The sequence below is a fragment of the Dreissena polymorpha genome, chromosome 6, assembly GCF_020536995.1.
Source record: "Dreissena polymorpha isolate Duluth1 chromosome 6, UMN_Dpol_1.0, whole genome shotgun sequence".
NCBI lineage: Eukaryota > Metazoa > Mollusca > Bivalvia > Myida > Dreissenidae > Dreissena > Dreissena polymorpha.
The window spans coordinates 49055728-49077321 of record NC_068360.1 but is presented as its reverse complement, the minus strand read 5'-3'; the positions used below and the strand labels follow the sequence as shown (position 1 = coordinate 49077321).

Genomic DNA, 21594 nt, shown 5'->3' with positions numbered 1-21594 from the left:
CCAATTACTGTTCTTAAAATTATCAAAAATGTACGTTTTAAACTTTATTGAAAAGTGACAAAATAATTTCCTAACACTAGTTGTTACCCATATTGTTCGCACCTTCCCTAATTGGTGCCGATAAAGGTACGATTGTTATCAGTATGGCAATTATAATAATAGAAAAAGACTTATTGGCAATTGGCTCCGTTGTTAAAAACACTCGTGAACGGTTATTCGATCCCACTTGTCCGCTAATCATAACAATGAACGTGTGAATGGCATACATTAAGAGGGTCTATTACTGTCCCTTGATAACAAAAGACTAATTAATTGGCATGTGACAAACAGGCCCCACCTCCTGCAGTGATTCTCAAGTGTGGTCCCGCATTCGTACAACGATTTTTCGCAACTGCGATTGATCGCGAATATGTATTACACACACATCGGATATTGACTGACGCATTTTTTTTTAATTCAAAATCAGAAATTGGCGAATTTAAGTGCTGACGAAATCGTCATTTTTATAAAAATGACGAAATTTTGTGTTGTCGAAAATAAATGGTTTCACAGTATCTGAAGTAAAGAGTGGTAATAAAATGATTAGTTTTATGATGCTAAAAGAGTCTATTACACCTGTCTGCCGATTGCCGAATTAAATTGAAAGGTGATAATTAATTAATTTGTGTTTTACTCCCAAACTAGCCTTAATGACAGCAGCGTATTTTAATTAAAGAGATCATGAAAAACACGAGCGGTTTAATTGTATTTTAAGTTATATTAAAGTATCGAGTGTGTAACACTTCGGAAAAGTAATTCATCTAGACAACTATAAAAACGGAAGTCACCATTTTGTCTTCTTATTACTTTATTATTATTATAATTATTATCGTCCCGAATATTGTCAAATTGAATTAAATGTGAAAACAAAAAACAGCGTCTCTGCTTCTTTCTTTTGTAATTATGACTGCTTGACCCGGATGTCAGCAAGGGGCCCGTGTGTTATCGGTAACAATCAATGGTTATATAAACAACAGAGATATTTATTATGCAACTGTCATAACAACCGCACTATAACACATCCCGATCAATATACCGGGGTATTACTGTGAAATAGATAGTTGACAACACCAAATTGATTTGCTATTTTCACAACACAAAAATATATTGACACATTTTTTCGGAAATGGCCAATTTCTGACACTGATTTTTTTAGTGCCTATTTTACTCGGATTTTCAATTTTTACCGATAAATTTTGACCAAACTCGGGGGGTGCGTATTATGCACTAGGGCGTATTATATTCGTGGATTTACGGTATTAAAAAAAGGTGTTTAAAGTGTTATGTGATAAAAATCATATCAGGGTCAGAATCTTATTATTTTAGAAGCATTTTCTGACCATGTATTAATTAGATGTAATTTTCTGTGATTTGTATGTATAAAACATTGGTTTTGGGAATGAAAGGGTTAAAACATGGTTTGACAGTAAGGCTGTATATTATGGTATCCAAGTTCATGAGTTTTAGGGCACATAAACATGGTCTTCACGCTCATGACTTTCAGGTCCAAAGACTAGCAAGACAAGTCTTATAGCAACTCAGCTGACATCATGGATTGGCAGCTACTCATTGTACAATTACGGTGCATACTGCAAAAGTCAGAAATCAGCTGTGATTGTTGTCTTATCTCTATTCACAGAGCGGTGGGCAATGCAGCCCACATTTAGGGCACTCTCTCGAAGTCAGAAATCAGCTGTGATTGTTGTCTTATCTCTATTCACGGAGCGGTGGGCAATGCAGCCCACATTTAGGTCACTCTCAAGAAGTCAGAATTCAGCTGTGATTGTTATTGTTGTCTTTTTCTGTTCACAGAGTGGCTGGCAATGCAGCCTACATTTTGGGCACACTCGCAGAGTCAGAGATCGGCTGTGCAAGAGTTCTCTCCCTTGTGAACAGCCGATCAACGGAGAGCAAGAAGATATTGCCCAACCTCACTCGCATGCTCACCTTTGATGACTCTGAGAGTGTAATGAACGCGGCTGGAACCATGGGAACCCTTGTAAGTGTGAAAGTGAAATGGTCATTAACCCTTTCCCACTCAGACGCATTCTGATGCTTATGTGCAAACAGCATAAAACCAGAACAGTTTGCGATTAAATCGCAGTCTGTTCAGGTTTTATGCTGTTGCTGCTCACCAGTATCTAGGGTTGAAAATGAAGCCTTTAAAGTTTGAATTTAACTTTCTAAGGATTTACAAACAAGTCAAAATATGTATCTTAGTGGTAAATGGTTAAAGCTTTTTACAATATAGGTTTGGGATTGGGTCCGCTGCTTTGGGAAAGGGGCCGTTTTACGACCGTTTTTACATAGCAGATAAACCCCTGTGAAAATTTCTCAATCAGCCAGTTGTGAAAAATTATGGTCATATGTCTGTTTTTTTCACAATAGAATATTATTTGCCCCAAAACTCTTGCAGAGTTTTCTGCCTGGCAGATTTTGCTCAAACGTTCACAGCTTAATGACCTTTATGGTAAGATTGTTGTAAAAATAGGAATTTTGGCTGCAGCAAATTTTGTGGAAGTATGGTCCTTTTGTTATTTTTACAAGTATTGAATGTTAATAAATATGATTTTTAGCTCGGCTGTTTTCGGAAAACCAGAGGTATTGTCATAGCCAGCTCGTTGTCTGCCGTCAGCTGGCATCGTGCTAAAACCTTGACATTTTGCTCTTAAGTCAAAGTGCTTCCACCTTCAACTTTGAAACTTCATATGTAGATGCACCTCGATGAGTTATACATGCCACACCCATTTTTGGGTTACTAGGTCAAAGGTCAAGGTCACTGTGACCTCTAAAAAAAAAATAATCTGACAAGCTTTAATTTTTAGCTCTACTGGCATGCGTCCGTGCGTGCATGAACTTTTCCTTTAAACATCTTCTTCTCCTAAACTACTGGTCCAATTTTGATGAAATTTCTCAGGAATGTTTCTGGGGTGAACCTCTTTCAATTTTTTTCAAATTATGCCCCTGGGGTCAAATTTAACCCTGCCTGGGGGGTCACAAAATTGAACATATGCTTATATAAGGCCTATTTTGTGAAAACTTTCTAAATCTTCTCGTCCATTATAAACCATTGGGCCTAGGGCTATCAAATTTGGTATGTAGAGACATCTTATAGTCCTCTACCAAATTTCTTCAAATTATGCCCCTGGGGTCAAATTTGACCCTGCCCGGGGGTCACACAATTGAACATATGCTTATATAGGGCCTATTTTGTGAAAACTTTCAAAATCCTCTCGTCCATAACCATTGGGCCTAGGGCTACCAAATTTGGTATATAGTGGCACCTTATAGTCCTCTACCAAGTTTGTTCAAATTATGCCCCTGGGGTCAAGTTCGACCCTGCCCCAAGGGTCACAAAATTAAACATATGCTTATATAAGGCCTTTTTGTGAAAACTTTAAAAATCTTCTTGTCCATTGCTGTATGGCATAGGGCTACCAAATTTGGTATGTAGTGACATGTAATAGTTCTCTTTTTAGTTTGTTCAAATTTTGCCCCTGGGGTCAAATTTGAAACTGCCCCGGGGGTCACAAAATTGAATATATGCTTATAAAGTGCTTATTGTGTGAAAACTTGAAAACTTTAAAAATCTGCTTGTCCATAACCATTGGGACTAGGGCTACCAAATTTGGTATGTTGTGACATCTTATAGTCCTCTACCAAGTTTGTTCAAATTATGCCCTTGGGGTCAAGTTTGACCCTGCCTGGAGGGTCACAAAATTGAACATATGCTTTAAGGCCTAATGTGGGAAAACTTTAAAAATCTCCTTGTCCATAACCATATGGCATATGGCTACCAAATTTGGTATGTAGTGACATGTAATAGTCCTCTTCTTAGTTTGTTCAAATTATGCCCCTGGGGTCAAATTTGAAACTGCCCCCGGGGTCACAAAATTGAATATATGCTTATAAAGGGCTTATTTTGTGAAAACTTTAAAAATCTGCTTGTCCATAACCTTTGGGCCTAGGGCTACCAAATATGGTATGTAGTGACATCTTATAGTCCTCTACCAAGTATGTTCAAATTATGCCCCTGGGGTCAAATTTGACCCTGCCCTGGGGAACACAAAATTGAACATACGCTTATATGGAGTCTATTTTGTGAAAACTTTAAAAATCTTTTTGTCCATGAACATTGGGCCTAGGGCTACCAAATTTGGTTTGTAGTGACATCTTATAATTCTCTACCAAGTTTGTTCAAATTATGCCCCTGGTGTCAAATTTGACCCTGCCCTGGGGGATCACAAAATTGAACATATGCTTATATAAGGCCTATTTTGTGAAAACTTTTAAAATCTGCTTGTCCATAACCATCGGACCTAGGGCTATCAAATTTGGTATGTAGTGACATCTAATAGTCCTCTACCAAATTTGTTAAAATTTTATCCCTGGGGTCAAATTTGACCCTGCCTTGGGGGTAACAAAGTTGAACATATGCTTATTTAATGCCTACAAGTATTTTGTGAAAACTTAAAAAAGTTCTTGTCCATAACTATTAGGCCTTGGGCTACACAATTTGGTTTGTAGTGACATTGCATAGTCCTCTACTTAGTTTGTTCAAATTATGCCCCAGGGGTCAAATTTGACCCTGTCCTGGGGGCCACAAAATCGATTATATGCTTATATAGTGCCTATTTTGTGAAAACTTTAAAAATCTCCTTGTCCTTAACCATAAGGCATAGGGCTACCAAATTTGGTATGTAGTGACATCTAATAGTTCTCTACCAAGTTTGTTCAAATTATGCCCTTTGGGTCAAATTTAATCCTGCCTGGGGGTCACAAAATTGAACATACGCTTATATGGGGCCTATTTTGTGAAAACTTTAAAAATCTGCTTGTCCATAACCATTGGGCCTAGGGCTAGTTGCTGTGGCTAATCTTCTTTTACCAAGGGCAGTAGTCAGTTAATTGCATAGCTATTGCTATAAGTACTGTTAATCTGTTTAGGTTTACCGAATAAAAGTTAACTGACCACGGTAAACCATCTGAAACACTAGCTGTTAAAATGGTAAAAAGGCCATAATTGTCTCTGTGGCCAGTCTTCTCTTCTCCAGGGCAATAAAGTCAGTTAACTTGCATAAATATTTGCCTGCAGGGCTCGAATTAAGCACTCGCAAACAGGCCATTTGCGAGTACATTTTAAAAAACACGTCTAAAATGCGAGTGCAACATTTAGATACTCGCCATTTTTTGCGAGTTGGGGAAAAAACAAACAAGGTGCTTAAAGATCTTGGATTAAATACAAGATTTGTTCGCCGATCGAAAGTCTTCCGACCAAGTACGAAAATAATTAAACCCCGTCTAGTTTCGATCTAAAAATAGATCTGAAAATTGGAATTACCCTAATTTGCATAATGTATTTCAGCGGTTACTTCCGTTCTAGCAGAAATAATTTTACGAAATATTTTTTAAAATATATTTACGCTCTGCACTGTATCTTTCTGCCGATATAGTTAGTAAAGAACATTGAAAATTATATTATTGCAATTGAAAGTATGTTATTCCCTTCTTAAGTGAAAATTGGCGATAGTTATTCAGTATGAAGTTTTTTTTAAAACGAAGCTCATTTCGTTAATTCCTCATTCTTATAAATAGACGGAACACGTTTAGCAGACGATTTAAAAACTCAAAAATGTCGTCTACTAAAAAAATAACTAGCTTTTTTGTGGCGAATTCCTCCGTCTCCTCTGTGGAAGACAAAAAAGCCGAGGCCGAACCAGATAAAAAGAAATGCCAAAACAGTTAAGAAATGGGAAGACGAGCTAAAAATAACTTTGAACACGGAGAGAGACCAAGACGGCAATGTGTGTAAGATGTTCTGCGATTCATCTGATTGGTCTCTACCCCCTCAGCAATGCTGAGTGTGAAAGATGCTTTTCTGTTATGAAAAGGATAAAAAGTGATTGGCGATGTTCACTAAGCACTGAAAGGATGGACCAATTAATGCGAATCTCTATCAGAGATAATGAGGGGTTCCAGCCACGCAGAGCTGTGAATAGGTGGTGGATCAGTGGCAACAGTAGCAAAAGGCCAGATGTCGCCCCATATGGACCGAGGCATTAACTTTGGATGATATAACTGATATAAAAAAAAATACTCTTTACACTCAATTGTGTTACAATGTTGCTTTGAAGTTTTTAGTTAAAATAAACATAGGTCCATCCTTTCAGTGCTTAGTGAACATCGCCAATCACTTTTTATCAACCAAAGGATGCATTATTATGAAAACTTGTATTGCGAGTTGGAAATAAAAAATGCGAGTTGAAATATTAACAACTAGCAATTTTTTGCGAGTTGAAAAAAAAAAGTAATTCAAGCCCTGGCCTGCTCTTAGCACTGTTAAACTGCTTACTTTCCATTGAGATTGTTGGATGTGGCTATGATTTTGATGTTTTATAGGCTGAAAGCCACTATGATTTTAATGTTTTATATGCTGAAAGCCACTATGATTTTGATGTTTTATAGGCTGAAAGCCACTATGATTTTGATGTTTTATAGGCTGAAAGCCACTATGATTTTGATATTTTATAGGCTGACAGCCACTATGATTTGGATGTTTTATAGGCTGAAAGCCACGAAGGTCGTGAATGGATCTTGTCAGAGCCCTGTCTTCCCCAGACTTTGGAGCACATAACGGCACTGCTGCATTCTGAAAACCTTTGGACAGCCAGCAACGCTGCACTTGTTCTTGCCAGGTAGAATTCGTGCTGCCCTTTGACAGTATCACATAGTTATTAAGTTTTGAAGAGTGGAAGTCTGAACAAACTCCTTGGCTTATGTTTTTGGAAGTTTAGGTAAAGTGTTTTTAGAAGCTTTGTCAGATTTAAGAGACATATCTGGTTCTTTAAAATGATCATATACTATATTAAGCTGTTAAAGTAATATTTTTCATCAATGCTGTGCTTATCCCTATCTTTGAATAATTAATATAATCAGGGATTGTACTTGTAGGTGATGATTTTTACAGTCGCTCGTCTCTTGACAGGCTGTATCATTGGTAATGCTTTGGCAGGCAGATGGGTGGGGGGCTTTAGGCTTTCTTACTTGTACGGTTTTAATAGAATCTAATCACCAAACATTTTGGATTTTGTTGTTTCCTCTTTCATACTTGTACCGTATCATCAAATTGTCACCACATTTTCTGGAAATGTTTGTTTACATAAAATGGAGGCTAGGTTGGATCCAGCCAATCCACATCAGACACTGCAGTGTTTTTGCCTTTATTTATCCAAAAGTAGCCATTTCTGCTTGCCAACTCCTTCAGTGCTCATCAAATATTTTCCAAACTTTCTGAAAATGTTCGTTGACATAAAATAAAGGCGGAGTTTGATAAATAGTCAAGATTGTTTTATTTAAATATGTTCATTAATATGATAAACGTTTCCATTTTATCACTATCAGTATGTTGACAGCAAGAGATTTTTCACCTCTTCAGAAAATTTGCTCTCATTTGTTTGTATTTTTTATGACCCCTTCGAAGAAGAGGGGGTATATTGTTTTGCACATGTCGGTCCGTTGTTCCGTCCGTCCACCAGATGGACTGTATGATAACTCAAAAACGCTTAGGCCTAGGATAATGAAACTTCAAAGGTACATTGATCATGACTGTCAGATGACCCCTATTGAACTTCAGGTCACTAGGTCAAAGGTCACGGTCACAGTGACTCGAAATAGTAAAATGGTTTCCGGATGATAACTCAAGAATGCTTACGCCTAGGATCATGAAACTTCATAGGTACATTGATCATGACTGGCAGATGACCCCTATTGATTTTCAGGTCACTAGGTAAAAGGTCAAGGTCACAGTGACTCGAAACAGTAAAATGGTTTCCGGATGATAACTCAAGAATGCTTACGCCTAGGATCATGAAACTTCATAGGTACATTGATCATGACTGTCAGATGACCCCTATTGAACTTCAGGTCACTAGGTCAAAGGTCACGGTCACAGTGACTCGAAATAGTAAAATGGTTTCCGGATGATAACTCAAGAATGCTTACGCCTAGGATCATGAAACTTCATAGGTACATTGATCATGACTGGCAGATGACCTCTATTGATTTTCAGGTCACTAGGTCAAAGGTCAAGGTCACAGTGACTTGAATTAGTAAAATGATTTCCAGATGATAACTCAAGAATGCTTACATCTAGGATCATGACACTTCATAGGTACATTGATCATGACTGGCAGATGACCCCTATTAATTTTCAGGTCACTAGGTCAAAGGTCAAGGTCACAGTGACAAAAAACATATTCACACAATGGCTGCCACTACAACTGACAGCCCATATGGGGGGGGGGGGCATTCATGTTTTACAAACAGCGCTTGTTTTTATACGCCCGTATAAAATACGGGACGTATTATGTGAAACCCCTTGGCGGCGGGCGGCGGGCGGCGGGCGGAAGGCATCACTTTGTCCGGACTCTAATTCAAATTGTATTCATCCGATCTTCACCAAACTTGGTCAGCAGTTGCATCTAGTTGATATCTAGGCCAAGTTCGAATATGGGTCATGCCGGGTCAAAAACTAGGTCATAGGGTCAATAAGTGCATTTTCAAAGGGGCCACTTTGTCCGGACTCTATTTCAAATTGTATTCATCCGATCTTCACCAAACTTGGTCAGCAGTTGCATCTAGTTGATATATAGGCCAAGTTCGAATATGGGTCATGCCGGGTCAAAAACTAGGTCATAGGGTCAATTAGTGCATTTTCAACGGCGCCACTTTGTCCGGACTCTAATTCAAATTGTATTCATCCGATCTTCACCAAACTTGGTCAGAAGTTGTATCTAGACAATATCTAGGTCAAGTTCGAATATGGGTCATGCCGGGTCAAAAACTAGGTCACAGGGTCACTTAGTGTATTTCAAGCATTTAGCATGGTGTCCGCTCTCTAATTGAAGTAGTTTTCATCCGATCTTCACCAAACTTGGTCAGAAGTTGTATCTAGACAATGTTTAGGTCAAGTTCAAATATGGGTCATGCCGGGTCAAAAACTAGGTCACAGGGTCACTTAAACCATTTCAAGCATTTAGCATGGTGTCCGCTCTCTAATTGAAGTAGTTATCATCCGATCTTCACCAAATTTGGTCAGAAGTTGTGTCTAGACAATATCTACATGTAGGTCAAGTTCAAATATGGGTCATGCAAGGTTAAAAACTAGGTCACGAGGTCACTTAGTGCATTTCAATCATTTAGCATGGTGTCCGCTCTCTAATTGAAGTAGTTTTCATCAGATCTTCATCAACTTTGGTCAGAAGTTGTGTCTAGATGATATGTAGGTCAAGTTCAAAAATGGGTCATTTTAAAGTTATCAAGTTGTCCAAAGCCTTAAAACGGGCGTATCTTGTGACAGTTTGGCACTCTTGTTTATTGTTGTCATATTTTGAGAATGTTTGGTACTTTTATAAGCATGAGTCTTGCGCAGATCAGAGAGGATTACTGCATTATTTTGAATTGTTACAAAATTAATGGAATAACTCCTTTAAAAGGCTCTTGATATAGAAGGAATAATGTATTGTTGATATGCTCCTTATGCAAAATTAGCATTTAAAAGTTAAGTCCTATTCAAATGACAGACTTATGTTGGTCCCTATCCCATTTATTTCTAACTAGTGAAAATAAAAATGTCTGTAAATCATCAAACACATGTTTACTCTAAGCAAACATAATCAATAATTCAATAACACACTTTGCTTGTTTACAGACTAGTTTGCATGGTATTAATTACATTGAATTGATTTTAAAATAAACTTGCTTTTGAAACTTTAAGATAAAGATTTTCGAGGACACATACACTGTCATGAAATTTCTGACATACAGAGCAGTTTGGGAGATTTTTTTTATAATAATTATAATGTCCTTGATTTCACATTCAATTATAAAGTTATCAAAAAGGCAGAATAGCTGTAAAGACAGCTGTAACTTTTTTAAAGGAATTTCATTGAAAAGATTATCTATCGACGATTTTTCAATTTAGAATGTCCAATATATCAATTAGGCACAAAGGAAATATTCTATTGTTATAAGTTTAAAGTATTCAGTCGCAAATTTGATCTATATTTTTGACATGCGTTTGTTAGGTTTTGTGTATTGTATGTTAACATGCTCTCAGTGAAAATATTGACAAGTGTAATGTCAATATGGATTATCATATTAAACTGCCAAGATTTGAAAGCAAAGCAATCAACTTAATTGTTTGATTAACTCTTTCAGTGCGGGAACCGAATTTTGAAGGCCTTTGCAAACAGTTTGGATCAGACAGAACGTGGCATCTCATCTGGATCCAAACTGTTTGCTATTCTGATAGTATTCTTTGAAAAAAAAATCGAAGAAAATGCTAATTTTAGAAATTCAGCAGACGACATTTTAGCAGACGACAAATTTCCCAGCATGCAAAGGGTTAAAGGAAAGCTCTTACACTGCATGGTGTTCATTTATTTTTATTCTGCCCTGCAAGAAATAGAAATATATTTTATACTGAATTAATTATCACAAGTGGATACAGGGTGGGGCCCAGGGGTTAATACTTAAGGTTTATAAAACAGTGAATCACTGCTTGTGAGTTAAAGAGTAGCACATGTGTGCCTGCTGTAAACATAATGCCTCGTTCTCTTTCCCACATGTATACATATGAAGTATAAAAATCCCACAGTTCAAAATCAAGTTGCTAAAAACTTTTTAAAAAAAATCCCCATTTTTCTTTATCATTTTTCAAATTTGCTTTGGGAGTAAAGCAGACAGCAAATTTATGGTAAAGTCTAAATATAATTATGATACTAGATTAAACATAGTCTGTGGGGTGGAAGGTGAAGTAAGGGCCCGTACAACTGATGTTTCAGGTTTATTACTAGTGCCTATGTTGGAGCACAATGGCCAAGAACTGTTTCAATGCTTTATTGTAATTGTTTGTACAATTTGTCATAAAATTGAATGGTGAAGATACCATGTATAAGCAGCTATGTATGCTGGAAAATTTTAGTGTGAAATGCTACTAATAGATCCAATGTCCATGGGTTTATGATAATTGACCTTTTGTTGGTTTGTCTTTTAAAGACCTGTATATACCTCTTATTTAACATGATTAATTGAATGTTTGAATGGATGTATCGATATTGGCAGTGTTGTAATCTTATCTTTGACAAAAAGGACAATTTCTATTTCTAAAGAATTTCTATAAAATGATGAAAAATTTCCCAAATTTCAAGCATACTTTGGAAAATGTCTTCCCCTTTTTCAGTTTTGTCGATTATTTTTCCCCAAAAAGGACGGTCGCCCCTAACTGAATATTCAGGATCTGCCCATGATTATGGACGTCTGTTACGGATGTATGTAATGTCTGCCTGTTATGCTATCCATCTGTCAGCCTGTTGGTAGACAAAAACTTATAAGTGCCAGGATACATACAGTTTTCAATTTACAACATGCAAGATGGCTTGTTCCTTTTATTATGAAATTGTTTAAAAATGAACCCCTTTTTCAACTTAGAATTTCTATAACCGGTGTAATTTTTTTTCATTCAAATATTGGTCTGGTATAGGGGGAACCATTCCTTATGGAAAAAAGTATATATTTTTCCCAAATGTGATCTTAAACTAACAATTAAAGGTTTTTAAATAAGTCTTAACATGTCATTCATCTCCAGCTCTATAAGTTTAAACCTTAGAAAAAAATATCATTTATAAATCACTTTTATTATTAATTTAAAGTATGTGTAAGTATATAATGTAACAACATAAATTTCTCAATTTTTGTCAAAAGGACGTGATATTTCCCTATCCAAAGGGACCCGACCCCATTCCCAAAATTGTGGAAAATACCCACTGATTATTACAACTTGTAACATATTTCCACATGAGGCAATTTTTAGCCATACATCCTTATTTCCGCAGGAGAGTCCTGCTTTTAGTCTGTGTAACCCGCTTTCCCGATTTGAGACGATTTGTCCCCTTAATTCTTAAAAACATGTTGGTTCAATAAGGTCACTTAAAAACTCGCTATAAGTCAGATTGGTAAACGAAAACTTATCATTGCTAATCCCTTTATTGCCCCCTAATGGCCTCTTTTATCATCAATTGAGCACATAGCAGTGTTGTTGTGAACACTTTAGCAGCGCTTTATTGGACAAATAGGGATTTTATCTGGCATTCATCAAATGGGTTGCTAATTACTATCGATAGATGTTACTATCGTGTATTGTTATGAAATAACAGCCAACTGTGTTTGTCTTTTATTGTCTAATCACGCACAAAGATACTATTATCCGGTGGTATATACTACCTGAGGTTTTAATACACATACAAAAACTGTAATCTGTCAAAACTGAAACTATAAAAAAAAATAATTAAAAGCAAAAAAATACAAGTTGATATTTAACATAAATTTACTTTGTTGTTTGTCTTATTTTCAATAAAATACTTTTCAACTGTAAAATCAATCTAAATTTAAATATTTTTGACAATTGGTTGTATAAATACTTCTGTCTAAATTGTACATCAAAAAGACATTCCCCAAATTTCACTTTATGAATTCATATTCTTGTATTTTCATATATGTGCGGATGCTCAAACAATTTTGAAATGTCCTGTATGTATTCAATTTTCAGACGTATTTCTGAGTTAAAGTTAACTCAGATACTTCATTCAATGTATTCAATGTTCTTTTTTCAGACGTATTTATGAGTTGAAATTTACTTGTATACTGTGAAGAATGTATTCAATGGTCTATTTTCAGACTGAGTATTTCAGAGATGGGATGTACACGCATTCTGGAACACGAACATTCGACCCATATCTTGTCAAAACTCATCTTGTCGCTGGGCGTTGATGAAGCTGGTATGGACATAATTTTCAAGAAAATATGAGTCGTGTTCTGAGAAAACTGGGCATAATGCATGTGCGTAAAGTGTCGTCCCAGATTAGCCTGTGCAATCTGCACAGGCTTAGCAGGGATGACACTTTTCGCTTTATGAGATTTTTGTTTAAATGAAGTCTCTTAGCAAAAATCCAATTTAGGCGGAAAGTGTCGTCCCTGATTAGCCTGTGTGGACTGCACAGGCTAATCTGGGACGACACTTTACGTACTTGCATTATGCCCCGTTTTCTAAGAACACGACTCAATTTTCATGAAAAAATACGAGCCTGACTCTGGGAAAACTGGGCTCAGATTAGCCTGTGCAGTCCGCATTGTTAATTTGATACGCAGAATAGCCGAACAGCAAAAAAGTCAACTCGTAATTAACTCTTTACCCCTTAAAAACGCGTGTTGATGCTTTTGAAGTCCTTTAGAAAATCAAATTAAATTTTTATGTGTTTAATTTAATCTTAATATATTAAAGTTTGAAAGGCTTCATTTCCAACCCTTATACATGGACAATGATGAGTAGCAAACAGCATAAAACCTGAACAGACTGCGAGTTACTCGCAGGCTGTTCTGGTTTTATGCTGGTTGCAAAAGCCATTTTCACTTTGATTCTTATGGGGGAATGGGTCAATGCATGTGCGTTAAATGTCAACTCAGATTCTCCCGTGCAGTCCGCATTGTTAATTTGATATGCAGAAGAGCCAAACAGCAATTAAGTCAAGTCGTATTTAATGTCCCCATGGGAATAGAAAAGCCAATTTTGGTGTTTCTTTAGGAATTGAATAACACATTTCTGCTTTTCATTAGTGTATAGATAATAAGACAAATTATGTCTAATTTGCAGAAATGCAGACATCATTTATGCATGGATTAGGCATATTTTTTCAGACAGTTCTAACACTCATGACATGCAGAAAATGACATTAAATGCTTTTGATTACAACACAAAAGTGGATATCTGCTGTCATTTCAATATTTTAATGGCGATAAATAACTTGTAGCCTCTTGTATGGGATTCCTGTGTCAATAATGGTTCCAACTTTGTTGAACTTCATGTTTTGTAAACCTTTGCGGCAAGTAATGCTGTTATTTTGCTATAAACAATGGAAGTCAGGGTCGTACGTTTCTTACAATACAATTATGTCATTTAGCTACTTGTTAATTAAAAATATGTTAATTAAAAAGTAATACAGTCTTGAATAATTTATGAACAATTTAATTTGCATACATGGTGGGTTTATTAGGAAAAGAACAACAGGTCATTTATGTGGATAATAAAGTGAATATTGTATGAATTAAATAAAAAAAATTAACAATTTTCAAATATTATATATGGTATTTGTACAAAAATTATTTTTGTGTGACAAATGGATTTTTTGATTATGTTTGTCTTGTATGAACAATCATCTGAGGTGTAACATTTTGTTAAGTTGTAAGCTATTGATGTTTGTAAGGAAGAAAAAGCATCAAAGGCAAAGATCTTTCAACTTTATTTACGTTTTGCTCACCTAGGTACAAAGTGCTCATTGTGAGCTTTTGTGGTCACCATAAGTGTCCTTTACTGACTGTGTCATGCGTTCTAAACTTTTATCTCGTAACCACCTTAAAGGCCAAGTTTTTTGCTAAATGCTTATCTAAACAATATCTATAGGACATTCAAAGATGGTTCATGTGTGTCTAAGGTCACAAGGTCAAGGCTTGACAGCTTGTGTTAATATCTTGTTCTGAGATGAGCGCTTAAGGGCCATCATGGCCGTCTTGTTTTAACTTGTAAGTAACGCAACATTTGTAAAAATGGATCAAAATGTTTATCACCAGGTCAAATCTTGTACAATTTGTGTACCTTGAACTGGTGAGCGCTTTAAAGACATCATAGCCCTCTTGTTTTAAACTATATGTTATTGTTAAGTTTCTTATATTGTTTTATCATAGGTCGAGGGATGAACGCAGCGTTTGCTATAGGGCGTCTGTGTGACCTGGATCAGGGGAGGAAGCGTCTACTGCAGCTCAGTGACAGCGAAAGAATGGCAAGTACTCATGTAATGTACTTGTGTGCATGTTATATATAAATGAATTATGTGAATAAACACATTAGAAATGTTATCACTAGGTACCAAATAGGAATGTGTATTGTTTGATTTTCTAGGAACACAATGACAGTTTTGGTGCTCTTAGGGTAATTATATTGAAGCTACTTCACATTTCTATGCCAGATACAAGAGCACTGTGATATACCCTGTTTAATTGTATTTTTGTGAGTGTAAGAACTTAAACTTCAAATGTCATCTGTGATTATTTAAGTTATACATGCATGTTTACAAATATTAATGAAGAATACAAAAGTTGACCAGCAGAATTCTGGGGTTTTTTTTTTCATTGCGCAACTAAAAAAAAATTATTTGAAAAGCACTTAAACATTTAAAATTTTAAGATGTTAAGTCACTATAATAAGATACTCAACATGTATTTTCTGTATGACTAGTGTTTTCTGTTATTTGGATGTATAAATGAGCTGGTCGTGGGGAATATTGGGTGTACTGTATGAGCTTAAAGTATTGTCCCAGATAAGCCTGTGCAGTCCACTAATCAAGGACTGATTAGGGACCACTTTCTCAGCTTTCATGGAATATTTCTGTATAGTAAGTCTCTTGTATATGCCAAGCCATTCAAGGCAATATGTGTCTCCCTATTAGTGTCTTGTTCTGAGAAAATTGGGCTTAATTCATGTGCGTAAAGTGTCGTCCCAGATTAGCCTGTGCAGTCCGCACAGGCTAATCAGGGACGACACTTTCCGCCTAAACTTGATTTTCGGTAAGGAGGGACTTCCTTGAAACTAAAAATACCATTAAAGCGGAAAGTGTCGTCCCTGATTAGCCTGTGCGGACTGCACAGGCTAATCTGGGACGACACTTTACGCACATGAATTAAGCCCAGTTTTATCAGAACAAGACACATTATGTCCCTTTTCTATTTTTGTATGTGTCTGCTCTACTTCTGTATGTCTGTATAAAAGATACTTCAAATAGTAATTGAAAATTGCTTTATATTTTAACAGAGTTTCAGTGAGAAAATGGCAAGCACTTTCTTTTCATCTAGTTTTTAGCTTGGCGTTTTCGGAGAAAACCCGAGGATTTGTCATAGCCAGCTCTCGTGTCGTCCGACGTCCGCGTCGTGCTAAAACCTTGACATTTTGTTAAGTTTTTGAACATTGACTCTAAAATCAAATTGCTTCCATCTACAACTTTGAAACTTCATATGTAGATGCACATTGATGAGTTCTATACGCCACACCTATTTTGGGGTCATTAAGTCAAAGGTCAAGGTCACTGTGACCTTTAAAAATAAAATAATCTGACAAGCTTTCATTTATTCAAAACTGCACCAGTAGCTGAGCGTGGCATCCGTTATGCGGGGCTATTGTTATGCTTCAGTTTAGACTTTCAACAAATACTTGCATGCAGCACTTGTTTGAAATGTAGATCTGTTTATGTACAAACTAAAAGAATTAACCAAATGACAAATGCATGCTTTTTGATGTATTTTTTCCTGATCCTGATCATCTAGAAAATACTTAACTGACCTTATGGCTTTATGAAGTCTTAATGAAATAAGAAAATATTATTTTAATATCTTCAGCTGTTGTGTGTTAACTGAAATACTGTGCGCTATTAACATTTGAACAATTAAAACATTTACTCTGAAGTATGCTATAAATTCCATATTTTACATAATACCAATGCCTTATTCCAACAGCATGGCTGTGATGTTTCTTTGATCTACTTGCCTTATATATATATATATATATATATATATATATATATATATATATATATATATATATATATATATATATATATATATATATATTTATATATATATTTATATATATATATTTATATATATATTTATATATATATTTATATATATATAGTTGTTGTATGAAATGATTGTTTGTTGTAATACAGTGTTATGTATTTTTTTAGTATTTGTGCATGAAGAACACCTAAACATACAGCCTAGTACTTTATTACTGTGATTTACAACTTGTTTTTGAAAACAAGTCTTTGTCTTAAGATTATAGATTTTTTAAATGATTGGCTCTAAATAAAATTTACTGTTATAGCTTGCAAATATGAACAAGTCAGTCAGCTTAAAGCATAAATACATAGTAGTTTATAATGAAACCCATTTTTTTTAAAAATTCTTTGTAATAAAAATACTGGGTTAAAATAATATGAGCTGTACTCTGTGAAAAAGGGTTTAATTCATGTGCGTAAAGTGTCGTCCCAGATTAGCCTGTGCAGTCTGCACAGGCTAATCGGAGACAACACTTTCCGCTTTTCTGATATTTTCTGTTTAAAGAAAGTCTCTTCTTAGCAAAAATACAGTTTAGGTTGAAAGTGTCGTCCCTGATTAGCCTGTGCAGACTGCACAGGCTAATCTTGGACGACACTTTACGCACATGCATTAAACCCCTTTTTCGCAGAGCACAGCTCATATATTCATGATTGAACTGAAAATGAGTGAAAATAAACATAATAATGTTCTGCTTCAATACTTCAATTGTTTTGTTGGGCTTGTAAAACATGCGAGGCTACATGCGAAAATGGGTCTGATCCCCTATCGTCCACTGTTGGTCCAGATCAGCCTGTTTATTTTTGCAGTCTGGTCAGGAGCTACCCTGTCTGCTATGAAATCAAGCAAGGTTTCATGGTCTCATAATCGTACACGATAGCTCCTACATTTATATATAATTTATGGTATTTATGTTTGCTACTGTTATTGAATTTACAAACATAACAAAGAGATGTGTTTTTCATGCAGATTTCATCCCTCGCCAAAATGCTGAGCTGTGATGACACTGGGGCGAGCAAAAACGCCTGCTTTGCGCTCAGTTGCCTAGCAACAAATGTTGAAGGTCATTCTCGGTTGCTAGGGAACACACATTCCGAGGAGATTCTTAAGACGTTGGCGACCCTACTGAATGCTCAAGATTCAGAGACCGGATGGTTTGCTGCTATGTAAGCAATTGATACAGTATATCATGAATGTTTAGATATCAATGTGGTGAAATGCCATGCATAAGAGCCATAACCTAACACTTTCCTAAGACTGTATACTCTATAAAAAAATGCTCCACCCTCGTAAATGCCATTCCAACTTCCATGATTTTTTTTTTAAAACTTGACAGCCTTATAAATGCCTTCAATTTGCTTTTCAAATCAATGTTTAAGTGTCATGTATTGCTTACAAGTCAAATTTGTGTACTGTACATGATGACCCAGCTTGCAGGTAAAGGTCAATGTCATTGTTTGTAAAAATTCAAAAAACTTATTTTAGATGTAGGTATTACACTGTTATTGTGTGTGTTGGTATCTGAGATGCAAACCAAGCTTGCCATTGCACAAATATTTAAATTGAACTAATCACTAAAATGTTGAACACCTGATTTTGTGGTATTGCTGTGTTTCTAGCTAAGAAATTAAAAAATAAAAATAATTATATATATATATATATATATATATATATTCATTTTGATAACAAGAGAAATCTGTTAGTTTGATACTTTATATTTTCAGGACTCTGAGAACTTTGGCTAGTCAACCAAAGGGCTGCCTCAGACTTCGAGAGCATCCACAAGTCATCTCAGGATTGAAAGTAAGTCTTAACACTATCACGCTCAGAAGCAAATTTAAAATGGCTACATGCAACCAGCTGAAAACCAGAACAGTCTGCGAGTAACTTGGTAGTAGTTGTTAAGGTTGTATGCTGCTTGCTGCTCATTAGTACCTTAGGGTTGGTAATGAAGCCTTAAAGTAAGTCTTAAGGTAGCGCACCTCTAATGGGCACATATCCAAATATAATCTAATTAACTATTGTCTTAATCAGCATTATTTCACTGAACTACATGCAAATTTGTAGGTAGGCTTTCCATGCTTTTTAAAAAAATATACAGTTTTTTTCAAAACCACCCCCACGCTCAGCTTTTGTACAGTTTATTTTCACCCCTGGGGTATATAAAAGTTCCATAATTCATTCAAATTTCCAAATATGGACATGCTGTTGGTGTGTATAGATGCAGTAAAGGTGTTTAAAATATAAACAAGATGAAATAAGTATTCTTTTACAGACATTTATTTTTTACAAATTTTTATCTTTGGAAGAGCGCCATGATATGTACATGTGTAAGTGATTTCAGCCAAGTAAAAATTGGGTCGGTTAAAAACAAAGTGTCATAAAATTCAAAATAGTATCATTTAAGTTATATTTTAAACATAGTTTTTATAGAAACACTATAAACAGCAAAAATACCAAGAAATAGACAGATTTACCGTTTACTTTTTTAAATAAAAATAAAAATGCAACATGCATCATTCGTATTTTCAGTAGTAAATCACCCAATTTAGCCATAACGTTTTTTTAATTTTAAAAATTGAAGGATGTGCATAAAAATTTCAACATATTAAACAAAAACCATAGCATATATGCTACATTAAATCAAATTACGTAAGAAAAGAAATAAAACGTGTCGCAAAAAGACTATGCGATGTGGGCAGGATTCGAACCTGCGCGGGAAGATCCCAAAAGATTTGATGTCCATCGCCTTTACCACTAGGCCACGACAATTTCACATTTCACCACGTTTAAATTAGATATCCATAAGTAAACAGGTAAAAAGGTTCGCCAATCTTTGAAGAAATCGCGAAATCGTATTTTTTCAGATGATATTTGGATCAAAGTCAATATTTATTGTGAAAATAATGTATTGTAAAGGAATTACGTAAACATATAACAAAATTCGAATTTTGAAAAAAATAAAATGCATCTCTCGGAAATAACCGATCATTGAAGATCGGCAATGATCGTCAAATAAATCGCGGGAAATCATTAGAGGTGCGCTACCTTAAAATTTAGTAGGACAGCTCAGGCAAAAGTGAAATTGGATTCATTACAAATGATGCCCTGGGACAATGGGGCTTAATGTATATACATAAAGTGTCATCTCATGTTAGCCTGTGCACTCAGCACAAACTAATCAGGGACCACACATTCCTCTTTTATGGTTTGTTGTTCTAACCCTTTGCATGCTGGGAAATTTGTCATCTTCTAAAATGTCGTCTGCTGAATTTCTAAAATTAGCATTTTCTTCGATTTTTTTCAAAGAATACTATCAGAATAGCAAACAGTTTGGATCCTGATGAGACGCCATGTTCTGTGGCGTCTCATCTGGATCCAAACTGTTTGCAGAGGCCGTCAATATTCGGTTCCAGCACTGAAAGAGTTAAAGCATTTTGTTTCTGAGGTCCCTGATTAGCCTTTGTGGGGACTGCACAGGCTATTCTTGGACGACACTTTGCACACATGCATTATTCCCGGTTTTCCCAGAGGCAGTCTCACGTTTGTTTGTGTTTGTCCAATTATCACTTTGCTATAAGTGTTTTTAGGTTAATTCCAATGATTTCCATTAATTCCATTATATACCTTGTTCAGGAAATTCATAAGTAAGCTTGCTTTGGCTCCCTTTCTTGAAAAAATGCATGACTTATTTGCTGCTTTAAAAGCATGATGTATGCAATGACAAATTAAATTGTGTCAGATTCTGTGCATAGGTAACTGTAGAATTGTGTATTTCTGTTGACTTGTATTTCATGGATTAATAAGGTTTTTTTGTTTGATCTTAAATTCTTAGATGTTTTTTATATGTCTGTTGAAAAAACATGAACTGAATGTTAAGTATTCATATAATTGTGTTGTTGGGAGAACCCACCCAAACCCATGAAAATTAATTTTGGATGAATACATGTACTATTGGTTTCACAGTAAATCAACTATAGCTTACAGATGTCTTGAGAATATCATGAGAAACCAAATTAAACAGGAATGTGCTGGATATCAATATATTTGTTTGAGAGTATTGAGGTTATCAATAAATAAAATTTCATAGTATTGAGGTAATTGATATTAGCCACGCTGTGAGAACATAGGGTTTATAGATGCATGCGCTTAAAGTGGTAACTTCTCTCAGATAAGCCTGTGCAGTTTGCACAGAGTAGTCATGGAGGACACTTTCCCTGTTTATTGTGTTTTTGGTGTGAAGGAAGTATCTTATTAGCAAAAATCCAGTTTAAAGGGATAGTGGCGTCCATGATTAGCCTGTGCAGACTGCATAGGCTAATCTGGGACACACTTTACGCATATGCATTAAACCCCCTATTCACTGAGAGAGGCTGACATTTTTGTTTCAGAGTATAGAGGTGAAGGAAGATGTGAATCCTGATCTGAAGGAAGAAGCCATTATCACACTAGAAATACTGAAAAGATTACCAAAACCTAGTCCACCTGTCATATTGAGTGAGTATCTAGTCCACCTGTCATATTGAGTGAGTACCTAGTCCACCTGTCATATTGAGTGAGTACCTAGTCCACCTGTCATATTGAGTGAGTACCTAGTCTATCTGTCATATTGAGTGAGTACCTAGTCTATCTGTCATATTGTGTGAGTACCTAGTCTATCTGTGATATTGAGTGAGTACCTAGTCCACCTGTCATATTGAGTGAGTACCTAGTCCACCTGTGATATTGAGTGAGTACCTAGTCCACCTGTGATATTGAGTGAGTACCTAGTCCACCTGTCATATTGAGTGAGTACCTAGTCCACCTGTCATATTGAGTGAGCACCTAGTCCACCTG

The 21594-nt window shown here is 35.8% G+C and overlaps 1 protein-coding gene and 1 long non-coding RNA gene across 2 annotated transcripts in view; both read left to right on the top strand.

Annotated features, from left to right (window-relative positions):
- Nucleotides 1-21594, top strand: part of LOC127834053 (uncharacterized) — a 72181-nt gene that overhangs the window by 12067 nt on the left and 38520 nt on the right. Inside the window, exons 2-8 of the mRNA XM_052359622.1 lie at nucleotides 1852-2038; nucleotides 6604-6734; nucleotides 12775-12875; nucleotides 14836-14930; nucleotides 17728-17924; nucleotides 18483-18561; nucleotides 21150-21255. Of these exons, the coding sequence (XP_052215582.1) occupies nucleotides 1852-2038; nucleotides 6604-6734; nucleotides 12775-12875; nucleotides 14836-14930; nucleotides 17728-17924; nucleotides 18483-18561; nucleotides 21150-21255 (896 nt within the window). The remainder of the gene's footprint in view (nucleotides 1-1851; nucleotides 2039-6603; nucleotides 6735-12774; nucleotides 12876-14835; nucleotides 14931-17727; nucleotides 17925-18482; nucleotides 18562-21149; nucleotides 21256-21594) is intronic.
- On the top strand, nucleotides 8369-9172 carry LOC127834055 (uncharacterized). The gene is made up of 2 exons (XR_008027776.1): nucleotides 8369-8885; nucleotides 9043-9172. It is a non-coding gene; the product is annotated as an uncharacterized LOC127834055 (long non-coding RNA).